This window comes from Sphaeramia orbicularis, chromosome 18, assembly GCF_902148855.1.
Source record: "Sphaeramia orbicularis chromosome 18, fSphaOr1.1, whole genome shotgun sequence".
Lineage (NCBI taxonomy): Eukaryota > Metazoa > Chordata > Actinopteri > Kurtiformes > Apogonidae > Sphaeramia > Sphaeramia orbicularis.
Window position 1 is genome coordinate 201016 of NC_043974.1, and position 17378 is coordinate 218393.

Here is a 17378-nt window from a genome sequence, read left to right on the forward strand (position 1 = left end):
ACACACACAGCACATCAGAGTCTAGTTTGAGGCTGAAGCCCAGTTCACCCCTTGGCCCCGCCCCTTTGGCCTTTGCACTTGGCCCCTCCCCCTTGAAATGGAGTTGCAACCGGACAAATGCCATCTATAACACATTGAATCCACAGGTGTTTAGTGTCAGACTGCAGGTGAAGCTCCTCTTCGCCTAAAATGACTCCCATTAAATGCTCAAATCTGTTCAGTTGTTTTCATTTCATTGACTCCAAATGTGTTGGAACACGTTCATCTCTCAGACCAGTTGGTTCAGAATCAGTCTGATCCCAGATCAGTGGACTGGATGTTGTTCACTTCTCCTCCATTCCCGTGTCTGTGTTTGTTCATTCCATCTCTGCTCAGTGCATTTGTCCGTAGACGCTCAGCGTCCATGCACTTCAATGGGACTGAGTGGAACTGGTTCAAAAACCACTACAGACTGGACCAGCACTGGACACAGGACACCCTGTCGTCCCACCCCCAGACGCTCGGCGTCTCCGGGGGTGAACGGAGCTGTGGGCGGAGCTCGGCCGGGCGCCGAGCCTCCACGTGCCGATCGGAGGACGGGTCTGAAGGCTGAATGCTGTTTGATTGACAGCTGTTTTCAGATGTGCTCCTTCACTGACACAGTTCAGTTTAATACGTCACACATTCTGCTGTGAAATCACAGAAACCAAATGAACTGTTCATTTACTGACCTGGAAGAAAACACAACCACTGGACTAACTGGTACACTGGACTAACTGGTACACTGGACTAACTGGTACACTGGACTAACTGGTGCACTGGACTAACTGGTACACTGGACTAACTGGTACACTGGACTAACTGGTACACTGGACTAACTGGTACACTGGACTAACTGGTACACTGGACTAACTGGTACACTGGACTAACTGGTGCACTGGACTAACTGGTACACTGGACTAACTGGTACACTGGACTAACTGGTACACTGGACTAACTGGTACACTGGACTAACTGGTACACTGGACTGAAGGGACATGTTTTCTTGTCTCAGTTCCATAATTTAATCATTTCTTGTTTGAGTTTAATCTGGTTTTAACACTGGTCCAGTCCCTGGAAAAGACGCCAACTGTGTACGATAAGGACACTGAGCATTTTCTGAAAAAGGAACAGAGGGACCAATTTATGTTTAAAGAACTGGACAATTTTTTTGATGTAAGCGACAATGAGCTTCCCCTGTCTGACAGACCAGCAGACGACACTGACTGAAACTGTATTCAACAGTCGATCACATGATTCAACTGTTTATGAAGAAAACACATTCCTCATTCATCTGGGTTTGGAGTGTGGTCCTGTTTGGAAGGTCACAAAGCCCCCCCCCCCACACACACACACACACACACACACACACACACACACACACACACACACAGCCTTACCCTCCGACTCACTGATAATCAGGACACCTCTACCCCTTCACATGAACAAGGACAACAAAGGGGGAGGGGTAAGGGGGGGGGGGGGGTCTGTCTTGGCGGAGGTCTGTGCTCTCTGAGTGCTTTTCTTGTTTAGTTTGTATCCCTTTGAATAAGAACTGGTGTTTTTTGTAGTGGTCTGAGCTGCTCATCAGTATTTTCACCATATCTATCTATCTGTGTGTGTGTGTGTGTGTGTGTGTGTGTGTGTGTGTGTGTGTGTGTGTGTGTGTGTGTGTTTCCACTCACTTGAGCAGCTCACAGCGGTGTGCATCATGGGCTCTGTAGATGGTTTTCTTCAGTAGACGACTCAGATGCAGAGGAAACCAGCAGAGAGCGAAGATCAGCACCAGGCAGAACACAGCTTTGGCTACTTCTCTACGCTGGGAGGACAGATTAAATGTGTTTAACACCTGTGTACTGTGTGTTTGATACTGAATACTTAGTTTACTGCTGTTCTTAAATATGGCACAGAAATAGTTCAAGCTGTATACATTGTTTTATATTACAGGTGTCAAACATGCGTCCAGGGGGCCAAATCCGGCCCACCAAAGGGTCCAATCGGGGCCATAGGATGAATGTGTGAAATGCAAAGTTGACACTGAAGATATTAATCAATAGTGTAAAAATCATGTTATTTCAGGTTCTAAACAGACACATATAAACCAATTAGATCTCAATTGGGTCAGACCAGAAAAATACCGTCATAAATAAAGACAACTGCAGATTTGATCTCTGTTTTCGTGTAAAAAAGTAAAATTACATGAAAATGTTTATATTAACAAACTATCATTTTATAAAAAATATGAATAACCTGAACAAGTATGAACAATGTGAAATGTCTTCAGAAAAGTAAACACAATTTTATCAATATTCTACCTGTTATTAAATGTTTTGTCTATTTGTAATTGTAATGTCAGTTGTAATGCACATGTGTAAATGATAAACTGATAAACTGAGGCAGAATATTGTTCAATTTGCAATTGTTTTTCTTAAGATATTTCAACTTGTTCACATTATTCAGATTTTTAAGGAAACGATGTAGATGTAAACATTATCATGGTTTTCCCCTGTAAGTTGCTTTGGAAAAAAGCATCTGCCAAATGCATAAATGTAAATGTAAATAATGTAATTTAACTTTTTTCACTGTTATTATTTTACTGGTTCGGCCCACTGCAGATCAAATTCAGCTGAATGTGGAACTGAACTAAAATGAGTTTCACAGCCCGGTTTTATATTATCAGTTGTCCTCATTTTTAACCTAAATAAACTGTTTAGTAATCCTCTTGGATTAGATGTGAAATGCATTGTCACAAAACTGAAAACCTGTTTCTCTAAATCACAGGTGTCAAACATGCGTCCTGGGGGTCAAATCTGGCCCACCAAAGGGTCCAGTCCGGCCCTGGGATGAATTTGTGAAATGCAAAAATTACACTGAAGATTTTAACATTCGAGAATGTTAAAATAAGTTTAGGTCAATTCAACCTACAGTGGATCAGACCAGTAAAATACTATCATAATAACCTATAAATAATGAAAACTGTAAAAAAAAAAAAAAAAAAAAAAAGGAAAATTACACAAAAATGTTTACATTTATAGACTCGCCTTTTACAAACAAAATAGGAATAACCTCAAATGTCTTCTGAGAAGTCTGTGGAATTGTACCAATATTCTGTCTGTTATTAAATGTTTTGTGTATTTGTAGATCCACTGTGATCTGTACGTTATAATGCACATGTATAAACCACAGGTGTCAAACATGTGTCCCGGGGTCCAAATCCAGCCCACCAAAGGGTCCAGTCCGGCCCTGGGATGAATGTATGAACTGCATAAATTCCACTCAGATGTGCCCAGTCCTTTTAGTTCAGGTTTCACATTCAGACCAGTTCAGTCTGCAGTGGACAGGACCAGTCACATACTGTCAGAAGAACAGAGAAATAATGACAACTGACAATGTTTCTGTTTGGAAATGGAAATATTTTCATGGATTTACACTGAAACTAAGTATAATATTGCAAAAGTATCTGAATAATCTGAACAAATATAAACAACCTGAAATTTTTGGAGAGAAATAAGTACAATTGTACCAATATTCTGTCTGTTCTAAAATGTTCTGTGTGTTTGTAGATCCACTGTGATCTGTACGTTCTAATGTACATGTGGAAATGATAAACTGAGGCAGAATAGTGTTAAAAGTACTCTGATTTGTTCAGTTTGTTCATGTTATTCACATCTTTTGAAAGGATAGTTTGTAGATGGAAACCTGTTCAGAATGTAAATTGACTTTTTTCACTGTAAAACAGATAAAAGTTTGGAGTTGTCATTATTTCTATATTATTCTGTTATTATTTGACTGGTTCAGCCCACTGCAGATCAGATTAGCTGAATGTGGAAGTGAACTAACAGGAGTTTGACAGCCCTGGTACAGATGATAAACTGAGGCATAATATTGTTAAAATTGCACTTATTTTTCTTCAGAATTTTCAGGTTGTTCGTATTTGTTCATGTTATGTTCAAGTACAGTTTGTAGTTGTAAACATTTTCATTAGAGAATTTTACTTTTTTCACTCAAAAACATAGAGAAAACTTTGGACTTTTCATACGTCTCATACGTTCTTATCCTATTATTTATATTATTTGGCTGGTCTGGTCCACTGCAGATCAGATTAGTCTGAATGTGGAACTGAACGAACATGAGTTTGACAGCCCTGGTCTGAAGTAGATCCACAGTTCTAAAAGGAGAGCGACATTAGGATGCTCGGATGTTTTCCTGCTGCTGTCATTGTGCGTGTGTTCACACCTGTTTAAGGTGTTCACTCTGTCATTGTGTGTGTGTTCACACCTGTTTAAGGTGTTCACTCTGTCATTGTGTGTGTGTTCACACCTGTTTAAGGTGTTCACTCTGTCATTGTGCGTGTGTTCACACCTGTTTAAGGCGTTCACTCTGTCATTGTGCGTGTGTTCACACCTGTTTAAGGTGTTCACTCTGTCATTGTGTGTGTGTTCACACCTGTTTAAGGTGTTCACTCTGTCATTGTGTGTGTGTTCACACCTGTTTAAGGTGTTCACTCTGTCATTGTGTGTGTGTTCACACCTGTTTAAGGTGTTCACTCTGTCATTGTGTGTGTTCACACCTGTTTAAGGTGTTCACTCTGTCATTGTGCGTGTGTTCACACCTGTTTAAGGTGTTCACTCTGTCATTGTGTGTGTGTTCACACCTGTTTAAGGTGTTCACTCTGTCATTGTGCGTGTGTTCACACCTGTTTAAGGTGTTCACTCTGTCATTGTGCGTGTGTTCACACCTGTTTAAGGTGTTCACTCTGTCATTGTGTGTGTGTTCACACCTGTTTAAGGTGTTCACTCTGTCATTGTGCGTGTGTTCACACCTGTTTAAGGTGTTCACTCTGTCATTGTGTGTGTGTTCACACCTGTTTAAGGTGTTCACTCTGTCATTGTGTGTGTGTTCACACCTGTTTAAGGTGTTCACTCAGTGCGATCCTGAGGCTTCCCTTCTGGTGTCGGAGCATCTCACAGGTCATCAGGCCATAGAAAACTGCAGAACAGGCTAAAGGAACACAGAAGTAAAAGCCAAACAGCCACCAGTCCTTTGCATCCTTGTAGAACTGAAACACAAAAAGAACAAAAAAACACCTGTAAGAACCACTGGACTGTTTTCTGTGAGAGATTTTTGAATCTCTCTTTAGAATTGACTTAAAGAATAGATCTGTAATTAGGGCTGTTAGATAATATCAGTTCTGCAATATATCACAATATTTCATTTCACAATACTGTATCAATATTAAAAAGTACTGTATGGATATTTTTAGGTATTTATTCAAGTACAGATATTGTGGAGGTTCATTTTTGTTCTTTTTTGTTTATATGTTATTAATTATTATTGAACATGGTTTTATTCAATACTGGTTCTTTGAATCCTCCTAAAAACACTTTTTTCTGTCTGAGAAGCAGATGGGAGTTCCTTTGGAAACTAGAAGAATTAGAAAAGTTTTGTGATATAACATTAGATCCTGTTCTGATCCAATAAAAATGTGTTTAGTATTTGTGCAGATTTATGGTGGAATTCAATTCTTCTAGGAAATCTTAAAAAAAATTGCCTTTTTAACAGTATTGTGATATATTGTATCATGATCCTAGTAATGTGATTTGTATCATTTCACCAGATTCTTGCCGATACACAGCCCTATACATAACCTAAGAAAAATAAGGCCAGAATGTCACAAGAGCATGTTGTTGTAAATGTGTTGTTTTTCTGTGCAGTGCATTATGGGTATTGTTGCTGTTGTTGTAAATGTGTTGTTTTTCAGTGCAGTGCATTGTGGGTATTATTGCTGCTGTTGTAAATGTGCTGTTTTTCTGTGCAGTGCATTGTGGGTATTATTGCTGCTGTTGTAAATGTGCTGTTTTTCTGTGCAGTGCATTGTGGGTATTATTGCTGCTGTTGTAAATGTGCTGTTTTTCTGTGCAGTGCATTGTGGGTATTATTGCTGCTGTTGTAAATGTGTTGTTTTTCTGTGCAGTGCATTGTGGGTATTGTTGCTGTTGTAAATGTGTTATTTTTCTGTGCAGTGCATTGTGGGTATTGTTGCTGTTGTAAATGTGTTGTTTTTCTGTGCAGTGCATTGTGGGTATTGTTGCTGCTGTTGTACATGTGTTGTTTTTCTGTGCAGGGTTCAGTGGGTTGTGCTGTTAGTATTCAGTTGGACTGAATGTGTGTGCGTCAGTGTTTCTTGGCCTTTTTGGGTTTGTTTGTGTGTTTTTGCACAGCTGCACCAGGAGTCACAGCCACAGGAACAGCTATGCATTTACAGCTACATTTGCTCCTGTTCTACATAAATCTTTAAGCCTTACCAAATTAAAAGCACTTCCTGTACTGGTAAATTACATTAAATTAACTTCCTGCCTAAGTTCCATCCACAGTTCAAGATATTAAGTTAATAATTATACAAAGCAATTTACATTGCAAAAGATTTTAATTTAAATTAACTTGGAATTGAGTCCAATGAACTGATGATGTTAAGTTAATGATTATACAAAACAACTGACATTGTAACAAATTTTCAGGTAAATTAACTTGTCATTTAGTGTGTTGGACTTAAAATAGTAATTCCATTCAAATCAAGCATTTCACTTTAATCCACTCAAGTTTTCAGTACTCATTACTGACATTTTTTAAGGCAACTGGTTACCTCAGATTTTTTAATTAAACTCAATTCATCCAGTCTGACAGTGTAGCATCTGGTCAAAGGTGACGACTGATGTGTATAAATAGGAATAAAAAGAAGAACGTGTCTGAAAAACAACTGCATGGGCAACAGTGTATTCTTCATCCACTCTGTCCATTATTGAGTATGGACTTTTTTCATACTACATCCTTCCGAAGACAGTTTGTATGTTTTAATCACAGTGCATTAGCAACGCTTCAATACATGGACCTGACTCCAGCGTCTAACAGCTGATGCCTGAGGCCAGATACCCAGACTGATGACTGAGGTGGGGTTGAAAAGGCCTGGGGGGGGGGGGTTGTTGTTTAGCGCTGTCATGACCTGGACACATAAACAGGAAATGATGCTTTAAACTGTGGGATCTGACGGACCTCGCCCTCAAACAAAACAAGAAAATGAACCAAACATTTGTTTTCCCCAGAGAGACGGCGTTCGTCATCCAGATGAAGCAGGATTTAAACCCTTAACCCTAATCCACTGCACCTCCTGACTTCTGACCCACTGAACTACATTTGTTAAATTTGTGCTGTGGGAATTAACTGTTTAAAGTCATGACCTGAAAATGGAACTTTGATTATTGAGCAAAGAAACCAAATGTAAACCAAAGGTAATATTCCTTTGTGATTCATATTTTTAAAAAAGTAAAATTACATTAACATGTTTGTCCTTTCAAATGATCCTTTCACAAAAAATGTGAATAACCTGAACAAATATGAACCTGAAAGTTCTTAAGAGAACTAAGTGTAATTTTAACAATATTCTGTCTGTTATTAAATGTTTGTAGATCCACTGTGATCTGTCACTTCTAATGTACATGTGGAAATGATAAACTGAGGCAGAATAGTGTTCAAATTACACTGATTTGTTCAGTTTGTTCATGTTCTTCACATCTTTTGAAAGGATAGTTTGTAGATGGAAACCTGTTCAGAATGTAAATTGACTTTTTTTTGCTGTAAAACAGATAAAAGTTTGGAGTTGACAGTATTTCTGTATTATTCTGTTATTATTGTACTGGTTTGGCCCACTGCAGATCCTGTTGGGCTGTATGTGGAGCTTAACTAAAATGCTCTACATGGTGACAAGATGTCTATCAACACACACACACATGTCAGACCACCCACATACACACACTCTGTAGCTGTAATTACGCCCATGCAGTCACGTACTGTAAACATACATGTAAACACACAGACAAACTCACGGTCATGAAAGGACTCCGTGGCTGCAGCATGCACGTTCTGATGGTGACGTTCTTGTATTCGAAGGTCACCATGTTGAACCCGACGGCCTCTGGAACGGCCAGGACCACGGACAGCAGCCAGATCACTACGATCTCCACGGCTGTTACCATGGGAACGCCTGTTCCCTGGACACGTGACCAGGACGCCACAGCGCGGTACCTGAGAACACAGAGAGTCATTAGAAAGACTGTTCACCCATTCTATCTGTGATTCTCACACACTGTAAAAAAAATCTGTAATTTAACAGAATTTTCACTGTTCATTTTACAGATTTTTCCTGTATTTTTAAGATACAGGAAAATATCAATGAAATGACAAAAATATACTGAGAATTTACATGTCAAATATAAAATAATAAAAATTATATCAAAAACAAAAAAGTTAAAAAAAATAAATTAAAAAGCAACTTTTTTCAGTCCAGTCTGTCATTAACTGAACATAAACCCAGTGTGTCCATCCACTGTCATTGATCCAACTCCATGGGTTTGACTGGAGAATCAATGTTGTAGAAGATGAAGGTGTTTCCATGGTAACTACGGAGCCTCTGAACGTCCAAATATGGTCATATCTGATGACCATGAAAAGATGAAGAACTGTATTTGACACCAATTATTGACATGTATTGATAGGATTAGTGGATCAACAGGAATTAAACAGTTCAGATCAGTAGATGGTTTAGGTGGTCAGTTGTTGTTTGGCTCTTCGTGGGTTAAAGTCATGGTTGAAATGATCCTAAACAGTTACCTGTCCACACTCAGGGCACACAGGTTGAGGACGGTGATGCCGACTGAAGCTTTCTGCAGGAAAGGGAACAGCTTACAGAGGAACAGACCCAACACACTGTCAGCGAAGGGCCAGCGCATGGCCAGGAGCTGCACAAACACAAACACATAAACACACAAACACATAAACACACACAAACACACAGCAGACCAAGCATTCAAGGGTTAATGGGACGCTCAGTATGTGTGTGAGAGTATCTATCATCAGTGACAGTGTGTGTTTGAGGTGGGCTATCACACACAGGGGTGTATTTTAGTGTCCTTATCTGTGAAACACTCCACCTCCTGTTGGCTGACACAAAACATCACACACAGCTGACGTTTCTGCACCGACAGTATAAACCAGTAGTTCCCAACCTTTTTTCACTCCTGACTCCATTTTAACATCAAAAATATCTGGCGACCCCCAGGCATTCAAACACAGACTTTTTTTTTTTGCTAAATTAATTTGTTTTTGATCATGTAATAGTTTGCTATACTATGTTGCAAATAAACATTAATTTTAGAGGACATTTAGACTATATAATGTACATTTTTATTAATAAGTTTTCATTTTTTAGTAATCACTAGAAATTTCAGGCGACCCCATGTGGGGTCCTGACCCCAAGGTTGAAAAACACTGATATAAACACTGCGAGGCAAAGTATGGAAAGTTATTACCTCCACCAGGAGGTATTGTGATCACTTTGCTTTGTTTGTGTGTGTGTGTTTGTTTGTTTGTTCTCATCTTTAGTGTAAAACTCTTCCACCCATCTTTCCCAGATCTTCCCCACAGATAGGCCTAGGCCCTGGGACCAGCCCAGTCCATTTTGGTCCCAGTAGGCCAAAGTTCAAGGTCACAGCAAGGTCACAACATCTACAGTTTTCCATCTGTCATCACTGAGACATTTTCCAAAATTCATCCAAAATTCCAAACGACTCCGATTCTCCTCCAGTTGGATCCACCTGTAGCTTAGAACAGTCTCTTGTATGTGGAACTAAACTGTCCACATCCACTGTGGAATGTGGACTCTGTGGACATTTACACTGAACACTGAAAATCCCCATTTCCCACACATTTAAAATTAGAACTCAACTAATATTGGTGTGAATTGAATCTAATTGGACAGACACATGACTGGGACCAAGATTCAACTTTGGACCAAATATGGTTCCGCTCCATTTCTCTTCTGTTACACTCTGTTGACTTTTGTTATTTTTTATGCACCATTTTCAAAAAATCATAAAAAATGCAATTGGTGAAATATCATTATGAAATTTGTGTTGCACATCCATAGACATATGTTCTATGACAGAAGTTATTGTGACCAAAATTATCACAGTTATCATTATTATCATGGTATTACTGAAATTGTGCTCAAAATGTTCAAAAAGTACTGATACACACACGGAAAGAATTTAACCAAGTTGTATTTTGAAAACAACAACAACAAATAAAATAATCGTCCCAGTGTCCCTTCTGTGTCAGAAACATTCCAATATTAACCCTTAGTGGTCTGAGCCTATTCTGTCTGTTTTTCAGTCCTTTTGATTTTGCCTTTATATACTATAGAAACAAATGTTTACTATACCCATGTTTGGGATCTGTTTTTCAGCACAACTTCATCTGTATCATCTGTCTATTATTTTTTCACTTTAACCCTACTATAAAAACATAAAAGGACAGGAAACACAAAAAATATATAAAATCTGATTTGAAAAATGTATATAATTTATTGCATAAATAACACACAGATGCTTAATGAACCCCTTCACAGACTTTAAAAGTGAATATTAGTTCCAAATATTAGGTATAGAAAATTAAAAATGTAATAAATTCAAACTATACTCAAATATTTGACATAAAAGCAGATCTGTACATAGGGGGTTTTCTCTAGAAAAGTGCAGTAATCAAACACAGTCATCATGAGAATTAGAATTTAAACAGTAATACTAACCGTCTGTGATTTTACCGCCGTTTAGCGTTATACCGGTAATTGTTATGTGAGACGTATCATATGTTAAATGGAAGTTGAATGTGTGACTTTAAATCTTGCTTTAAAATGTCAGATAACTCTCATACATCGTGAAACAAAATGGAGAAGAAGAAATGTAATGTTACAAGTTGTTTTGCTTGAAGAGTCTTTTATTTTTAGCAAATGTAAGTTGTTCTATTCTGATTTTTATTTTCTGTGTACTGAACAGTGAAAGGTCAGGGTTGTTTCAGGTTGGTGTGTGCTGAACTTGGAGGAAAAGGTCAGATTCTAAGAAAAAGATCTCATCTTTCAGCTTGTGGTAAAAGCGAGCTGAGTTAATCATGGTTATGAACTTAGGAACTTTCTGTGGTTAAGAATTGCACAAGTGTTAGAACTACTGTACTTTCCAGACTATAAGCCACTACTTTTTTCTGGTTTTAACCCTGCGGCTTATACAGCGATGCAGCTCCAGTATAGATTTATATGGGCTAACGGCCTCCAGGGGGCGCTCTAACGGGAAGCACAAAAGTGAGACAGACAGGTGGAAGAGGTGATGAAGAGGAGAAGATTGAATCTGAACTTTGAACAATCATTTTGCGTGTCATGCACAAACCCTCATCAAGGAAAACACACGAAGAAATGCACATGATGCAGCTTTGAAGTTCAAAACAATCGATGTGTCTGTAAAGAAGGAAATAGAGCTGCAGCGCCGAAGTGCCATTGAGCAACAACGGAGGAGAGATGTAGAAGGAGTGTGACAGAGCTGTGTTACAGGCACTGTTTGGAAAAAAGCAGTGAAGGGATGGAAATAAATATTTAAATCATCTTTCTGTGTAAATATCTCATGTCACAATGTGGACACCTGCGGCTTATAGTCGGGTGCGGCTTATATTCCGGTGTGCCTTATAGCCCGGAAAGTACAGTAGACGTACTTATGGAAACTCTTTGTGGTTTAACTATGCAGTGTAAGCTAAATTGTTGGCGCAAATGTCATACCAAGGTGTGATTAACTCAGGTGAACTTTCACATGTGTTTTTTCTTAGAATTAGCTTATGTGGAGTTATTGACGTGAGCTGTGACATGTTTGAACCCCGCAACAACTGTCAAAACAATCATAGGTGAATGTTGGGTTTATGTCACCAAATAGGGGAATAACTAAACGATGGGAAGTCTTCTACGAGTCATCAAAGACTATAAAATGTACTGAAGAAGCTTCTTATGTCAGAGACCAATAGTGTGTTCGATGCTAGACGAATTGATAACTGATTTCTTTCTTTTTTGTAACTTTTTCTATTTTTGCCTGAAGTAATAAATCAAGTTTTGTTTTAACTTTTTAAAAACTCAGTCCTTCTTTTTGGGTGAATTCTTCATTTCTCCTGGTTTGGTCCTTCCATCCGAAACATAATTGGTGAGTTAATAATTTAAATTACGTGACCCCCTCGGGGCAGCCCGGATTCAACCAGACAGCCATTTTTACAGAAGTATTGGAGTAAGGTGGAGAAACACCAGTGGTCATGTGTTTCTCATGGGCGCGCAGTTTAAGTCAGAGCAAAGCCAAATAGTTACCCGGTGTATAAATGGTAAAGATTTCTGACACAGTAATCCATTAACCGAAATTAATTGTGTTTTTTGTGATTTACTGTTACTGGTGTGTTCATTAGTTCCATCCCTACTTGTACCTTGTAGACGTTGATGGGTATGTCGATGGTGATGTAGATCAGGTCTCCCAGAGCCAGGCTGGCGATCAGAGCGTTGGGTCCGTTCCTCATGCTTTTATTTTGGTAGATGATCCTCAGCAGGGTGGCGTTTCCAATGATCCCCACAGCGAAGATGACACAGGACAGCATGGTGTTGATGTACTTAAAGGCAGTTTTTATCAGGGTTTCCTGCAGACACCGAGGAGGAGAAACTGGACGAACGTGAACGACCCTGGAAGAGTTGGAGGAAGCAGAAACTGGACGAACGTGAACGACCCTGGAAGAGTTGGAGGAAGCAGAAACTGGACGAACGTGAACGACCCTGGAAGAGTTGGAGGAAGCAGAAACTGGACGAACGTGAACGACCCTGGAAGAGTTGGAGGAAGCAGAAACTGGACGAACGTGAACGACCCTGGAAGAGTTGGAGGAAGGAGAAACTGGACGAACTGTGAACGACCCTGGAAGAGTTGGAGGGTGGAGGCTTGTGTCTGTGTTTGGACTGGGGCTCATCTTTGGGTTTGGACCGTCTGAGATCCAGTGAGGATGGAGGTTTGTCCAGAGTTTCTTGAACCTGATCTGGGTCTTGGGCCGAGGTCTGGACCCGATGGTCCGGCCCTGGTCCAAGTGGGAGCTCAGTGTGGTGGAGGTCCGCCTGGTCCGACATCATCAGATCAGATCCAGAGGAGTTACTGCGGCACAATACAGGATCAGCAAACACCAAAAATACTACCAGGACCAGTGGCACAGATGGAAACCTGGACCTGGACCTGGATCTGGACCTGGACCTGGGTCTGGGTCCCATTCTGGAACACACTGTCAGTCCTGAAGTCAGAGGAGAAAGCAGGAGTCCCCCCCCCACCCACTGCTGACACTGTTAATACTGAACCAGGTCCTGAACTCTGCCTAAACCTGAACCACTCAGACTCCTGAACCCACTATGGTTCCAGAGCCCTGTTGGATCTGGTTCCTGAACCTGTGGACCACTTCTAGAACCTGCTCTGACTGTAGAAGTTCTGTGGTTTGACAGCAGCAGGTTCTGATGGGATGGAAGGGCGTTCACAGTTCAGTACTTCCAGGTTCTGACGATATCTGGAAAAGAAAATACAAACTAAAAACAGATCACAGTCCTGCTTTATCTTCTATACTCAAACCCCCAAACCCCCATGACCCCCATGACCTTCAAAACCTGTCATCCCCAAACTCAGTTTCCAGAGTAAAATGTTGTCATTAAAGGATCATCAAAACATTTCTGAATCTTTTAGAACCAAAATTATGTTTCCTGTAGTTTTTCAGTGGTGGAGGAAGTACTGAAGCTTAGTACTTAAGTAAAGTACAAATATCCTGCTAAATATATACTCAAGTAAAAGTAGAAGTACTACATCAGCAATCTTACTTACCTCCCCAGACCCAGCTGTGGGTTTTCTGTCCACATTTATGGACAAGAGTTTCACAACTTTATACCCAAAAAAAAACAAAAGAAAGAAAAGTGTCCACCACAAAGGACATTCTACAAAAATGTGAAAAACTGCATCTGAAAAAACTGTTGCATCATGATGTTTACAATGTAGGCACTGACTGAATAAAAAACAACAAAAGCTGGTTCTGTGCTGACATTTCCTGGGTCTGAGGAGGTTAAGTACAGTAACCAAGTACAAATACTTAGTTACATTTTTGCTGCAGCTCCTGGTCCACTGTGTTGCCGTAAACAGTGTTAAGTCTTTAGTGGTTTCTATGGTTAGGTTTAGGCACCAGCAGCACTTTGTTGCCAAGAATTCCCTGTTGGTGTTTTGGGTAATTTGGATCATTTTCTTGCCTAAACCGAACTGTAACAGCCAGGATGTGGACCCCCGACTGTGAGAACAATGTCCTGGTCTGTGTTCATGCACCATCCATCAAAAGCACCAACATTCACTTCATCTTCATCATTTTTGACAGAAATAAAATAATAATAATACATTTTTGATTGGACAACCTTTGAATTTATTTATCATTCTAATAGAATGATGTTTTACTGTTTTTTTACGTGTTATTCCATTTTTGTACAGCACTGTTGGTCAACAGTGTTTTCAAATGGGTTTATAATATAAACTGGATTGGACTGGATTCACTGGAAAATGGATTGAAAGATGAAGATGAAGATTTCTGATCTCATGAAAAGATGCCCCAAAAAACATCATAGATAACAGTAAAAAAAAAACTGACTCAGACCATTTGGCTGCACAGTGACTACTTTTTCTTTTTTTTTCTGTTCTTTTTTTTGTCCTAATGCTTTCACTGAAGGTTTTGGATGCAGAAATTTTACTAGGCGGGAATATTTTTGTCGTGTGGTATTAATACGTTACTTCTACAAATGCTTGACAATACTAAAGCTCAATGTTTTTTTTCTTAACTGTGGTCAGTTCTCAGTTTTAATTTCTCGTAACCTGTCTCATGTGCCTTTGTGAGTTTCCACCAATAAACGATCCAGAAACAGAACAGAATTCCTCTAACACAGGGGTGTCAAACATGAGTCCTGGGGCCCAAATGAGTCCCTCCAAAGGTTCCAGTCCGACCCCTGGGATGAATTTCCAAAGTGTATAAATTCCACAGTCCAGGCTGTGTGTTGTGAAATGTCTAAACGTGTAATTGTACCAATATTCTGCCTGTTCCTAAATGTTTAGTGTGTTTGTCGATCCACTGTGATCTGTACGCTGTGGTGCACATGTGTAAATGATAAACTGAGGCAGAATAGTGTTAAAATTGCACCTTTTTTTCTTCAGAATTTTCAGGTTGTTCATATTTGTTCATGTTATGTTCAAGTACAGTTTGTAGATGTAAACATTTTCATTATGGAATTGTACTTTTTTCACTCAAAAACACAGAGAAAACTTTGGAGTTGACATAATTTATCAGTTCTTATTCTATCATTTCTATTATTTGACTGGTGCGGCCCACTGCAGATCAGATCAGTCTGAATGTGGAACTGAACTAACAGGAGTTTGACAGCCATGAATCAAAACATGAAATGCATTAAACATCAGCGGCTGAAACATTTAATCCACACTCGTCGAATTTTTACATCAGGTAAAAGTTTGAATAGTCTGTAGCATTTACACCAGGGCTGTCAAACCTGCGTCCCCCTAAAGGTTCCAGTCCCACCCCTGGGATGAATTTCCAAAGTGTCTAAATTCCACAGTCCAGGCTGTGGAGCTCATGTTAGTGTGGGTTCCACATCCAGACCAATCTGATCTACAGTCCAATAAGAACAGCAGAAGAACCCACACAGAAGAATGACTGCAGATTTACTACTGGGTTTGATGGAAAAATAATATTCCATTATGTCTGTAAATAATCACAACTGCAAATGTTTGTCTTTGTTTTAGTGCAAAAAATCCCATTAAATTGTGAAACTCTTTCCATTTCCAAACTCTCCTGTACCAATAAAATGTGACTAACCTGAACAAATGTGTCCAACCTGAAATGTCTGTATTAAATTCAGTCCAGTTTGAACTCTTTTCTTCCTGTTCTCAGTGTTTAGTGTCTTTGCAGATCTGATCCAGAATGCACATGGACTAATGAGAAGTGGAGGAAGAAGACTGAGAAAATTACACTGATTTTACTGAAGAAATGTCAGATTTTTCAGGTTATTCACATCTTTTATGTTTGAATAGTTTATAAAAGTAAGTATTTTCATCATTTAATGTTTTTTTTTTTTGCACTAAAACACAGACATAAATGGTCAGTTGTCATTCTTTCTAGTTTATTCTGTTCTTATTTGACTGGTTGGGTCCACTGCAGATCAGATCAGACTGAATGTGGAACCTGACAGAACAGGAGTTTGAGAACCCTGATTTAAATTAACTTGTGATTAATATAACTTTTGCTGACATTAGACTCAAACTAGAAATACTAGCAAATATTAAATTTAGATCTGAGAGGAAAACATCTTAAATATGTTCAAAATTCATTAGAGTAAAAGTAGACCTTACCTGTCAGAGTCCTTCTTCAGTCAGATCACTCTTTCCTCAGTTGTAGATCAGGACTAACCCAGGGTCCGTCTGTTTTCTCTCCTCCTCCTCTCCCTGTTCTTTTCATTTCCTCTCCTCCTGTATGGTCCCTTTACTCCTCTCCTCTCTTTTCTCCTCCCCCTTCTCCCTCCTTTGTCCTCCATTGGTGGTCTCTTCTCTTCTCCTCACACACTCTGGTTTCACTCCTCCCCATCGCCTCTTCATATCATTCAGATTGGAACATCTCATAAACACAACACTGAACTTTTACTGTCAACACACACACATTTACTAGAGCTGCTTTTTAGTCTTTTTCCACTCTAAGCAGATAAAGTAACGCTGTTAAAACCGAGGCAGTAAATTTTATTGCAGTGTTTGAATGACAAATTGGAGTTTATTAGAGTGTTTGAACACAAGTGAAGCCAGACTCTGTCACACCAGATCCTGTTCTCTGACCACTGTTTTATTATTTCGTCTGAACACTGTTTCTGTTTCAGCTTTTCAGTTTGAAGCTCAGCACTGACGCAGGGTACTTTCCTCTATTCCACCGGTGTTAAACATGCGGCCCAGGGGCCAAATCTGGCCCGCGAGATGAATTTGTGAAATACAAAAATGACACTGAAGATATTAACAATCAGTGGTGTCAAAATCATTCTAATTCAGGTTTCCACATACAGTCCAATTAGATTTCTAGTGGGTCAGAACCAGTAAAATATTATTATAATAACCAATAAATAATGACAACTAGGGCTGTGTATCGGCAAGAATCTGGCGATACAATACAACTCACAATATTAGGATCACGTACAATATATCACGATATATCATGATACTGTTAAAAAGGCTGTTTGTCTCTTTTTAAAAATGATTATTTCCTGGAAGAATTGAATTACAGCAGAAATCTGCACAAATACTAAACATATTTGGATTTGATCCCAACAGGATCTAATGTTCTATCAGCAAATGTTCAAACTGAAATTCTGTTTTACAGACATTCCAGTTTCAGATCCTGTTCAAATG

General features: G+C 39.3%; 1 protein-coding gene and 1 long non-coding RNA gene across 2 annotated transcripts in view; both read right to left on the reverse strand.

Moving 5' to 3' along the window:
* Positions 1-12858, reverse strand: part of LOC115438917 (endothelin receptor type B-like) — a gene marked incomplete at its 5' end in the record, with an annotated part of 16719 nt that extends 3861 nt beyond the window's left edge. Inside the window, 5 exons of the mRNA XM_030162807.1 lie at positions 1704-1837; positions 4925-5077; positions 7899-8097; positions 8683-8810; positions 12355-12858. Of these exons, the coding sequence (XP_030018667.1) occupies positions 1704-1837; positions 4925-5077; positions 7899-8097; positions 8683-8810; positions 12355-12858 (1118 nt within the window). The remainder of the gene's footprint in view (positions 1-1703; positions 1838-4924; positions 5078-7898; positions 8098-8682; positions 8811-12354) is intronic.
* A 19-nt stretch (positions 12859-12877) lies between these two features.
* LOC115439080 (uncharacterized) lies at positions 12878-16442 on the reverse strand. The gene is made up of 2 exons (XR_003938187.1): positions 16341-16442; positions 12878-13461 (listed from the first exon to the last, which is right to left on the reverse strand). It is a non-coding gene; the product is annotated as an uncharacterized LOC115439080 (long non-coding RNA).
* Between the last annotated feature and the right edge of the window lie 936 nt (positions 16443-17378).